This window comes from Gigantopelta aegis, chromosome 8 (genome assembly GCF_016097555.1).
Source record: "Gigantopelta aegis isolate Gae_Host chromosome 8, Gae_host_genome, whole genome shotgun sequence".
Classification (NCBI taxonomy): Eukaryota; Metazoa; Mollusca; class Gastropoda; order Neomphalida; family Peltospiridae; genus Gigantopelta; species Gigantopelta aegis.
Window position 1 is genome coordinate 43,391,357 of NC_054706.1, and position 13,489 is coordinate 43,404,845.

The 13,489-nt window shown below is 30.3% G+C and overlaps 1 protein-coding gene across 1 annotated transcript in view; it reads right to left on the bottom strand.

Annotated features, from left to right (window-relative positions):
• The window catches only part of LOC121379674 (putative sodium-coupled neutral amino acid transporter 10), a 44,005-nt gene that overhangs the window by 16,123 nt on the left and 14,393 nt on the right, over window positions 1-13,489 (bottom strand). Inside the window, exons 4-7 of the mRNA XM_041508324.1 lie at window positions 9,746-9,791; window positions 8,585-8,678; window positions 3,870-4,069; window positions 3,049-3,067 (exon numbers count right to left, since the gene is read on the bottom strand). Coding sequence (XP_041364258.1) covers window positions 3,049-3,067; window positions 3,870-4,069; window positions 8,585-8,678; window positions 9,746-9,791 — 359 coding nt within the window. The remainder of the gene's footprint in view (window positions 1-3,048; window positions 3,068-3,869; window positions 4,070-8,584; window positions 8,679-9,745; window positions 9,792-13,489) is intronic.

Below are 13,489 nucleotides of genomic sequence, written 5' to 3' on the forward strand. Positions count from 1 at the left end.
TTTCCTATAATCACCTATGGGTATATATTTATTTTTATTAGTATTATTTCCTATAATCACCTATGGGTATATATTTATTTTTATTAGTATTATTTCCTATAATCACCTATGGGTATATATGTATTTTTATTAGTATTATTTCCTATAATCACCTATGGGTATATATGTATTTTTATTAGTATTATTTCCTATAATCACCTATGGGTATATATTTATTTTTATTAGTATTATTTCCTATAATCACCTATGGGTATATATTTATTTTTATTAGTAGATACAATTATTTCCTATAATCACCTATGGGTATATATTTATTTTTATTAGTATTATTTCCTATAATCACCTATGGGTATATATTTATTTTTATTAGTATTATTTCCTATAATCACCTATGGGTATATATTTATTTTTATTAGTATTATTTCCTATAATCACCTATGGGTATATATGTATTTTTATTAGTATTATTTCCTATAATCACATATGGGTATATATGTATTTTTATTAGTATTATTTCCTATAATCACCTATGGGTATATATGTATTTTTATTAGTATTATTTCCTATAATCACCTATGGGTATATATTTATTTTTATTAGTATTATTTCCTATAATCACCTATGGGTATACTAGTATTTTTATGTATTTTTATTAGTAGATACTTAATTATTTCCTATAATCACCTATGGGTATATATTTATTTTTATTAGTATTATTTCCTATAATCACCTATGGGTATATATTTATTTTTTATTAGTATTATTTCCTATAATCACCTATGGGTATATATTTATTTTTATTAGTATTATTTCCTATAATCACCTATGGGTATATATTTATTTTTATTAGTATTATTTCCTATAATCACCTATGGGTATATATTTATTTTTATTAGTATTATTTCCTATAATCACCTATGGGTATATATGTATTTTTATTAGTATTATTTCCTATAATCACCTATGGGTATATATGTATTTTTATTAGTATTATTTCCTATAATCACCTATGGGTATATATTTATTTTTATTAGTATTATTTCCTATAATCACCTATGGGTATATATGTATTTTTATTAGTATTATTTCCTATAATCACCTATGGGTATATATGTATTTTTATTAGTATTATTTCCTATAATCACCTATGGGTATATATTTATTTTTATTAGTATTATTTCCTATAATCACCTATGGGTATATATGTATTTTTATTAGTATTATTTCCTATAATCACCTATGGGTATATATTTATTTTTATTAGTATTATTTCCTATAATCACCTATGGGTATATATTTATTTTTATTAGTAGATACAATTATTTCCTATAATCACCTATGGGTATATATAATAGTATTTTTATTAGTATACTGACACGTTTCCTATAATCACCTATGGGTATATATTAAATATTTAGGTAGATTATCATATTATTTCCTATAATCACCTATGGGTATATATATTATTTTTATTAGTATTATTTCCTATAATCACCTATGGGTATATATTTATTTTTATTAGTATTATTTCCTATAATCACCTATGGGTATATATAAATGCTATTTTTATTAGTACTTATTTCCTATAATCACCTATGGGTATATATGATCATTTTTATTAGTATTATTTCCTATAATCACCTATGGGTATATATTTATTTTTATTAGTATTATTTCCTATAATCACCTATGGGTATATATTTTGTATTTTTATTAGTATTATTTCCTATAATCACCTATGGGTATATATGTATTTTTATTAGTATTATTTCCTATAATCACCTATGGGTATATATTTATTTTTATTAGTATTATTTCCTATAATCACCTATGGGTATATATTTATTTTTATTAGTATTATTTCCTATAATCACCTATGGGTATATATTTATTTTTATTAGTATTATTTCCTATAATCACCTATGGGTATGAAAGTAAAACCGGGCCCAATGGGTATAATTTTTTTATTTGCTATTTGTCCTATAATCACCTATGGGTATATATATTTTTATTAGTATTATTTCCTATAATCACCTATGGGTATATATCAGCTTATTTATTTACGAATTATTTCCTATAATCACCTATGGGTATATATATATTTTTATTAGTATTATTTCCTATAATCACCTATGGGTATATATGGGGTTTTATTAGTATTATTTCCTATAATCACCTATGGGTATATATGTATGTTTTATTAGTATTATTTCCTATAATCACCTATGGGTATATATTATTTTATTAGTATTATTTCCTATAATCACCTATGGGTATATATGTATTTTTATTAGTAGACAGACAGAATTTCCTATAATCACCTATGGGTATATATTTATTTTTATTAGTATTATTTCCTATAATCACCTATGGGTATATATTTATTTTTATTAGTATTATTTCCTATAATCACCTATGGGTATATATTTATTTTATTAGTACAATTTCCTATAATCACCTATGGGTATATATGATTTTTATTAGTAGTATTCCTATAATCACCTATGGGTATAGGTATTTTTATTAGTAGCATTATTTCCTATAATCACCTATGGGTATATGCAAATTTTTATTAGTATCATTTCCTATAATCACCATATGGGATATATATGATGACTTTTATTATGATTATTTCCTATAATCACCTATGGGTATATAATTTTTTTATTACAATTATTTCCTATAATCACTTATGGGTATATTTTATTTTTATTAGTATTATCTTTTTATAATCACCAATGGGTATATATGTTGTTTCTTACGTCTGACAATTATTTCCTATAATCACCTATGGGTATATATGCGGAAAACCCCAGCTGGATTCCTTTAATCACCTATGGGTATATAATTTTTATTAGTATTATTTCCTATAATCACTTGTAGATACCAGCTCCCATTCCAGAGATTGGGATTAGACAGACCTATAATCACCTATGGGTATATATGTATTTTATTAGTATTATTTCCTATAATCACATATGGGTATATATTTATTTTTATTAGTATTATTTCCTATAATCACCTATGGGTAATTATTGATTTTGTTACGGTAGATGACAGATACAAGCTATAATCACCTATGGGTATATATTTATTTTTATTCCACATACAATAAATTCCTATAATCACCTATGGGTATATATTTATTTTTTTAGTATTATTTCCTATAATCACCTATGGGTATATTTTTCCTTTTATTAGTTTTATTTCCTATAATCACCTATGGGTATATATAAACTTTTATTAGTAAGGAATAAAAACATTTCCTATAATCACCTATGGGTATATATCACACCCCAGTAAAAACCATATTTCCTATAATCACCTATGGGTATATATTTATTTTTATTAGTATTAATTCCTATAATCACCTATGGGTATATAAAAATTTTGTTACAGTATTTTATAATCACAATGTAGAGACCTGTGAAAATATTAGTATCAATCATACTCACAATGTATAGATGTATTTTTATTAGAATTATTTCCTATAATCACTTGGGTATTATTTATTTTTAGGTCTTAAACATGTATTTATATAATACACATATACACCATAAATTTATTTTATTAACACAGAAATTTCCTATAATACCTTGGGTATAATAGTGACAGTATATCTTGGTTAATCAGTTCACAATGGTTTTCAATGCCAGTCCTATAAGAACCGTCCGACACCATTTTGAAATCATTCTATCAAGCCATAAAACAAAAACTGGCATATTTTTTATCTCTCCATGTAGCATTTGTAACATTAGTATATTTCCTATAATCACTCTAAATTTAAATAATGGTTGTCAACTCAACCTCCCCCCCCCCCCCATATCCCAGTATCTCCTATAGTTTAAACATTGTTAAAGACCCATCACTAAATAAATAAAATATTACACCTACATGTATAAAACAACTTTAAATATACTACACTTACATAAATGATGAAGACTGCATAGAAGCACATACAGATAGTGCTGGCATGACTAACAGTTCGGAGGTCCTTCAACAATCCAAGAGGCAAGCCAATAAACAGGCACAAGCAAATAATAAGCCATGTACGTAGATTGGGTGTATTCTGAAAGAAAGAAAAAAAACGTGAAGCAAGAAACTATTTAGCAAATTGCATGACACTGCTACATGTATGACAAATTTGAGTGCTGATAAAAATATTAATTAGAACTATTGTGGGGAAGGCAGGGCTTCTAGAATTTTCTAAAAATCCAATAGCCATGGGATCAGTGATTTTCTAAATCCACTAGCCATGGTTAAAAATCTACTAGCACTACTTCTGTAAGTACTGTAAATTTGTACCAAAAATACCAGAAAGTAAGAAAACCCAACCCAAATATGTCCAAAGCACTTTATAATCAAAGTGCAAGTACTTCTGTAAGTACTGTAAATTTGTACCAAAAATACTAGAAAGTAAGAAAACCCAACCCAAATATGTCCAAAGCACTTTATAATCAAAGTGCAAATACCATTAACTATTCCAAATAAATTAATATATTTTATTTAGAATGCAAACTATTAGTCTGCAAAACTAGGGGTTGCTAATAAACACATTATTTAATTATCTCCAATTCCAATATTATCCTATTTTTGCAGGTAAATGAAATATAAAGAACCACACTTTTTGTATGTACTACCCAAGAAGATTGATACATTGTTTAGATCAGTTTCATTACAAAATGTTAACATAACCAGCAATGGAAACTAATTTGGTGTACTTGACTGGTGATCATTTGCATTATGCCTACAGTGTGTTAGAATAGCAAATCATTGAGTACCAGTGTAAACAACATGGCTACTGTATTTTTTTGAAATTGTTTGTCTGTTCAGATTATATATACACTGGCGGCACCTACGTCTGCACACCTAAGCATTTGTTTTATATTTTAAAGTTAAAATATTTCTTTAAAAATATTTGTTTCACCGCCACAGTACAATGGAACAATAAACGTGTTACAACTAAAGTTATTTTAATTTTAATATTTTTTAAACTCAAGTAATGAGCGCATGTTTAGTGGGACCCCCCTGCATTTACTGGCCTGCATGACGGCACATAAGTCTGTGCAGCAAACATTAAAACAACCACTTCTGTCGCTAATGTTTGGACATAAAACAGCAACAAACAATGGATCCGACTTTTATAAGTTCTAAATAACAAACACTTCATGGTATAGTCTGTTTCAGAAACATTTAGATTGTGCAAATGAGATAAATATAAATAGTTTGGACAACACAAAATGACAATATAAAAAAAAACCAATGTAAAAATATTTTATCATTATTCAACAAAAATTGTCTGTTATTAACTGTGTAAATGAGCACAAATAGTGTTCGTTAGACATATAGGACAATCAATGATAATTTTGAAACAGACTATAGCTAAAATAGGCCATGCTGTAATTGCAATCTTCAAAGTCTGTGTGCAGCCATTTTGCATTGTGTCACTCGGAGGGAAATTCAAAGTATGCTTGGATGTTTATGTCAACAGATAAAATAAGACATTCATTTCATTTATGGATTCATAAATTACATTAAATTAAGGTATATATTGAAGTATTGAATTTATGTAAGATGATATGCAAGGTTGATCATTACAACGTTGACAGACACGTGTTGACAGGTGGTAGAAAAATACGTTGATCGAGGCTGGCAAAAGTATACTTTTAGTGCATTAATTCAGAGTTTTTTCCAATAAAAGTGTTATCGACCAGTTTTATACATATATTCACAATCAAGATGTGTTGTTTTAACAATGGTTTTGTGAATTAAATTAACGTTGTTTGTTTGTTTACAAACATACCCCGACACTTGTTTCAAGACATAATGTAACGTCATTAATGTGCGCAGACTTTTGTGCCGTGCAGACTCAGGTGACATGAGTGTATATGAATAAAATTAAACTGGTAAGAAGATGAATTTTTAGATGATATATATTGATGATAATTAGATTGGTGAACAAAAATGGCAACATTTCTGCTGGGGATTGGGGTTGTTTTTTCTTTTTGTTAACCTTTCTTTTCTTTTTTTCACTCACTGTCAGGAATGGGGAATAAACTTTTTAGTAGCCCTATTGTGAAAAATACTCACTACGGGTGTCAGGCTACTTATTCTAGAAGCCCTGGGAAGGGGATACATTTTTATTTTTTAAATTAAGAATAATATATTGTTGACATAAATAATAAAATATAAGCAATGAAATTATTCCATATATTTAACCAGGCATAATATGTAGCATATTATACAATGGTATAATATAATAAATAAAAAAAATAAAAAAATAAAAATAATAAAACGTGTGTTCTTTCTCAAGCTTAATATTTGAGTTGAGCTTTACAGCCATGCAGATTGCATTCAGTTTATTATACAAAATTTCAATGCAAAATAGTTTCATTAAATTGCATGCAAATAGGAGGCCTTGTCAGTGGTGATAAGACATTCAAGCTAAAAAATACAGAAGCTGGTGCCAAAAATTTCAAAAAATCTATAGCCAAATTTAAATTTCAGTTAGCCAAACAAAATAAATGAAAATTTGGCAAACTGGGAAATGTCCACTTAAACATGTACAGTCATATATACTCAGAATAATCACCAATATAAGGCCTTTCCACAACAGGCAAACAGTTACATGCACTCACATCATATATGACAGACATATAGACCAGGGGTGGGGAAAAGCCCTTTTTTGCCGGTCTCGGACCGATTCACAATCTTTGAGACCGAAATAATTTTTTAAAAACATATGTTTGCCGGTCCCACTTTTATTATTTTTTCGGTCCGAAGCGTCTGTCCATTTTTATTATTGGAAACAACTTTAAAATAGTTATTGATGTTTCTGCAACCCATTACTTACCTACTTCACTAACAGGTGTTTATTTTGAGTCGTGATACATTTAAACCGGTCACACGTTTAATACAAATCAATCGGTCATGTTTTGTTTTTCTATCAATGACCGGAAATAGAAACGTTGAACATGGTGAATGAGCTATTTGTGTCACTTCTGTTTGTTCCTGCACAGGTGTCGATCGGTACACAATTACAATAGGTTTAATTAAGTCGGCCAGTAATCTTTAATATCACTGTGATCATGAAGCAAGCGCATAATAACAAAATAATTACATCAATGGGATTAGCACCAAAAACCGCAATGAACAGTCGGTCACAACCGGTCACGAGATTAAAGGTTTACTTATTAGCGATGATACCATTTATTGGTGATAATGAAGGAAGGACGTATGCTTTAATTAAAACAAAGACCTAGAGTTCATCTTTAATCAAAGGTGATACTATTTTTGCAAATATGAATACGCTGCAGGTATGCCTATACTTGTCGACAAAAACAAAAAAATTAAGTTTAACGTATGTATACTGTTTTGCTGGGAAAAGCAGATGCTTGCGATTTGTATTGAGATATCAATATGTCATTGCTTACATGTGTAAATAAGAGTAAATAAGAGTAAAAAACGAAAACAAGACGAGGTAGATACGGACGACGCGGACGTTACGGACACAGGTTCTTCCCCAGCTAAGAAGAAAGTTAAAGTGCGATGTTTTCAGTCGGCGTGGTTGAAGCAATTTAAGTGGCTAATTTGTGATGATGGAGGTCGACAGTTGTATGGGGAAGTGTCGGGTCGCGTCGCCACCAGGCCTTTGTAAATTAGTACTTCCGTACATGAACGCTGAATGTTATGGGAAGCAAAATGGTTTACACCGGTTGTCATACACAGTAGCTCAAGTTCAAGGTGAACCAATCAGCGTCGACGTTATTAATCGTTCAGTCGGCAACTTCTATCAATAGTATCATTGAATTAGGTGTCAAGTTGGTTGTTCAACGACACTTATCAGGACGCGTCAATAAAACAATATAGTAAGGAACCATAGCATAATATGAAATGAATTAATATCTTACTTATTAGAAACATCATTTAATGTACAGATAAGTAGGTGTTTTAATGTACGTTGAGGGATTGGGTGTACATGCAGTCGGATATTTTACGAGCAGTAAAGTCCCGTAAAACGATAATAAACTATAAATTCATCAAGTAGGCCTATAAAATAGTTTTAAATTTTTTTTAACTGGGGGGGGGGGGGTTAGGCTACTAATTATGTCATAGGTGGGACCGATTGGCAATTTTAATTTTCCCCACCCCTGATATAGACATAAGCAGTTACATTATACTCTCTCACCACTTCACTGTCTTTCATCTCATTTGGTGTCAGTAAAAAGATCCCAAATTATAATAGGAATATATAAATGGTCAAAATAGGAATCAATACACAAACAAGGGTATCATATATTGTATCATCATCAGCAGTATTGTGATAAACTGATGCTTCGTGACACCCCTACTTAATACACGATTTATATTGAATATATAAATGGTCAAAATAGGAATCAATACACAAACAAGGGTATCATATATTGTATCATCATCAGCAGTATTGTGATAAACTGATGCTTCGTGACACCCCTACTTAATACACGATTTATATTTCTTCTGTAAAATGTGGATACAGTGGAATTGCAACTGTACTAAGGCAAGGTTTAACATTTTAATATGATCTCTTTTTCAATCATCTTACCTCAAGTCCAAAAACCTTGGAAACAATTGCTGGTCCCAGATCACCAACCACCACAACCTGGGCTATCAGTGTGCCTATCTGCAGTCCTATCATGCTGAAATATCACATCAAAGAAACAAAGGTGTAATGATAGTCCTATCATGCTGAAATATCACATGAAAGAAACCATTGTGTAATGGCACCTCAGCATTGTTTTAATCAGACTATCATGCTGAAATATCACATCAAAGAAACCATTGTGTAATGGCACCTCAGCACATTGTTTTAATCAGACTACCATGTTGAAATATCACATCAAAGAAACCATTGTGTAATGGCACCTCAGCACATTGTTTTAATGCTTCAACCTTAATTGGATATAAGCATGAAAATAAGTGGAAAAGAAATGAATTACAGTGAAAGAAAACTTGCTATCACCTGGTTACTCTTACCTAGTAGCAGCAAGGGATATTCTATATGCACTTTCCCATAGCCAGGACAGTACTTACCATAGCCTTTGATGTACCAAAGGATGGGAAATGGTCCAACAAGGATGGCCAACAATATGACCTATAATTTTTATGTCTATAGAATTTGTTTTTAATTTGGGTATAACCCTATAACAATCAATGAACCAAATGATAAATTATAACAATCAATGTACAAATTATTATGCATGCAATTACACACACACACACACACACACACACACAGACAGAGAGAGAGAGATATATATAGAGAGAGGATTCATCACGAGTATTTCTGAATATGGAAAATATCAACCGAGTCTATGTTAATTGGTATTTGTCGAGGCTCTGCCGAGACAAATACCGATTAACTAGACGAGGATGATATTTTACATATTAAAACACCCGAGTAGTGAATTCTATTTATCCTATAACACTTCTGAAATAACATTTTAATTAATTTTTTTAGAAAATCACAGTACTAAAGTCACCATCATCGATAATATGATGTCATCACGATATCACAGATTAGTCTGACATCACGCATTTTAAACATATCTTTGAAAATGTTACGCTCAGGTACACGGGTCTTATTGGCTTGTAAGCAAATGACCCATCCAAAAGCAACACATTACCATTATTAACCAGGTTAATAAAGTAAATTATCACATGGGTTTATGACATGGATATCATGGGTATAAATATATATACATACCCTACTTCAACAATAAACTTCCCTGCAGGACCAAACAGATGATAAGCTGAAATAGAAATGTTCAGATATACCCATATATAGTGTTAGATAATCATTATACTTTAATACTACCATGACTCGGTAATGTCACAATGTTGGATGATCAATATACTTTAATACTACCATGACTTGGTAATGTCACAATGTTGGATGATCAATATACTTTAATACTACCATGACTCGGTAATGTCACAATGTTGGATGATCAATATACTTTAATACTACCATGACTTGGTAATCTCACAATGTTATGACTCGGTAATCTCACAATGTTGGATGATCATTGTACTTTAATACTACCATGACTTGGTAATCTCACAATGTTGGATGATCAATATACTTTAATACTACCATGACTCGGTAATCTCACAATGTTAGATAATCATTATACTTTAATACTACCATGACTTGGTAATCTCACAATGTTATGACTCGGTAATCTCACAATGTTGGATGATCATTGTACTTTAATACTACCATGACTTGGTAATCTCACAATGTTAGATGATCAATATACTTTAATACTACCATGACTTGGTAATCTCACAATGTTAGATGATCAATATACTTTAATACTACCATGACTTGGTAATCTCACAATGTTAGATAATCATTATACTTTAATACTACCATGACTTGGTAATCTCACAATGTTGGATGATCATTATACTTTAATACTACCATGACTTGGTAATCTCACAATGTTGGATGATCATTATACTTTAATACTACCATGACTCGGTAATCTCACAATGTTAGATGATCATTATACTTTAATACTACCATGACTCGGTAATCTCACAATGTTGGATGATCATTATACTTTAATACTACCATGACTCGGTAATGTCACAATGTTGGATGATCATTATACTTTAATACTACCATGACTCGGTAATGTCACAATGTTGGATGATCATTATACTTTAATACTACCATGACTCGGTAATGTCACAATGTTGGATGATCAATATACTTTAATACTACCATGACTCGGTAATGTCACAATGTTGGATGATCATTATACTTTAATACTACCATGACTCGGTAATGTCACAATGTTAGATGATCAATATACTTTAATACTACCATGACTCGGTAATGTCACAATGTTGGATGATCAATATACTTTAATACTACCATGACTCGGTAATGTCACAATGTTGGATGATCAATATACTTTAATACTACCATGACTCGGTAATGTCACAATGTTGGATGATCAATATACTTTAATACTACCATGACTCGGTAATGTCACAATGTTGGATGATCAATATACTTTAATACTACCATGACTTGGTAATCTCACAATGTTGGATGATCAATATACTTTAATACTACCATGACTTGGTAATGTCACAATGTTGGATGATCAATATACTTTAATACTACCATGACTTGGTAATGTCACAATGTTGGATGATCAATATACTTTAATACTACCATGACTCGGTAATCTCACAATGTTGGATGATCATTATACTTTAATACTACCATGACTCGGTAATCTCACAATGTTAGATGATCAATATACTACCATATATACTGGTTAATTAATACTACCATGACTCGGTAATGTCACAATGTTGGATGATCAATATACTTTAATACTACCATGACTCGGTAATCTCACAATGTTGGATGATCAATATACTTTAATACTACCATGACTTGGTAATCTCACAATGTTAGATAATCATTATACTTTAATACTACCATGACTTGGTAATCTCACAATGTTATGACTCGGTAATCTCACAATGTTGGATGATCATTGTACTTTAATACTACCATGACTCGGTAATCTTACAATGTTGGATGATCATTGTATTTTAATACTACCATGACTCGGTAATCTCACAATGTTGGATGATTATTGTACTTTAATACTACCATGACTCGGTAGTATTAAAATATAATGATCATCTAACATTGTGAGATTACCGAGTCATGGTAAATGATCATTATACTTTAATACTACCATGACTTGGTAATCTCACAATGTTAGATAATCATTATACTTTAATACTACCATGACTTGGTAATCTCACAATGTTAGATAATCATTATACTTTAATACTACCATGACTTGGTAATCTCACAATGTTATGACTCGGTAATCTCACAATGTTGGATGATCATTGTACTTTAATACTACCATGACTCGGTAATCTTACAATGTTGGATGATCATTGTATTTTAATACTACCATGACTCGGTAATCTCACAATGTTGGATGATTATTGTACTTTAATACTACCATGACTCGGTAGTATTAAAATATAATGATCATCTAACATTGTGAGATTACCGAGTCATGGTAGATGATCATTATACTTTAATACTACCATGACTCGGTAATCTCACAATGTTGGATGATCATTGTACTTTAATACTACCATGACTCGGTAGTATTAAAATATAATGATCATCTAACATTGTGAGATTACCGAGTCATGGTAGATGATCATTATACTTTAATACTACCATGACTCGGTAATCTCACAATGTTGGATGATCAATATACTTTAATACTACCATGACTTGGTAATGTCACAATGTTGGATGATCAATATACTTTAATACTACCATGACTTGGTAATCTCACAATGTTGGATGATCAATATACTTTAATACTACCATGACTTGGTAATCTCACAATGTTAGATAATCATTATACTTTAATACTACCATGACTTGGTAATCTCACAATGTTATGACTCGGTAATCTCACAATGTTGGATGATCATTGTACTTTAATACTACCATGACTCGGTAATCTTACAATGTTGGATGATCATTGTATTTTAATACTACCATGACTCGGTAATCTCACAATGTTGGATGATTATTGTACTTTAATACTACCATGACTCGGTAGTATTAAAATATAATGATCATCTAACATTGTGAGATTACCGAGTCATGGTAGATGATCATTATAGTTTAATACTACCATGACTTGGTAATCTCACAATGTTAGATAATCATTATACTTTAATACTACCATGACTTGGTAATCTCACAATGTTAGATAATCATTATACTTTAATACTACCATGACTTGGTAATCTCACAATGTTATGACTCGGTAATCTCACAATGTTGGATGATCATTGTACTTTAATACTACCATGACTCGGTAATCTTACAATGTTGGATGATCATTGTATTTTAATACTACCATGACTCGGTAATCTCACAATGTTGGATGATTATTGTACTTTAATACTACCATGACTCGGTAGTATTAAAATATAATGATCATCTAACATTGTGAGATTACCGAGTCATGGTAGATGATCATTATACTTTAATACTACCATGACTCGGTAATCTCACAATGTTGGATGATCATTGTACTTTAATACTACCATGACTCGGTAGTATTAAAATATAATGATCATCTAACATTGTGAGATTACCGAGTCATGGTAGATGATCATTATACTTTAATACTACCATGACTCGGTAATCTCACAATGTTGGATGATCATTGTACTTTAATACTACCATGACTCGGTAGTATTAAAATATAATGATCATCTAACATTGTGAGATTACCGAGTCATGGTAGATGATCATTATACTTTAATACTACCATGACTCGGTAATCTCACAATGTTGGATGATCATTGTACTTTAATACTACCATGACTCGGTAGTATTAAAATATAATGATCATCTAACATTGTGAGATTA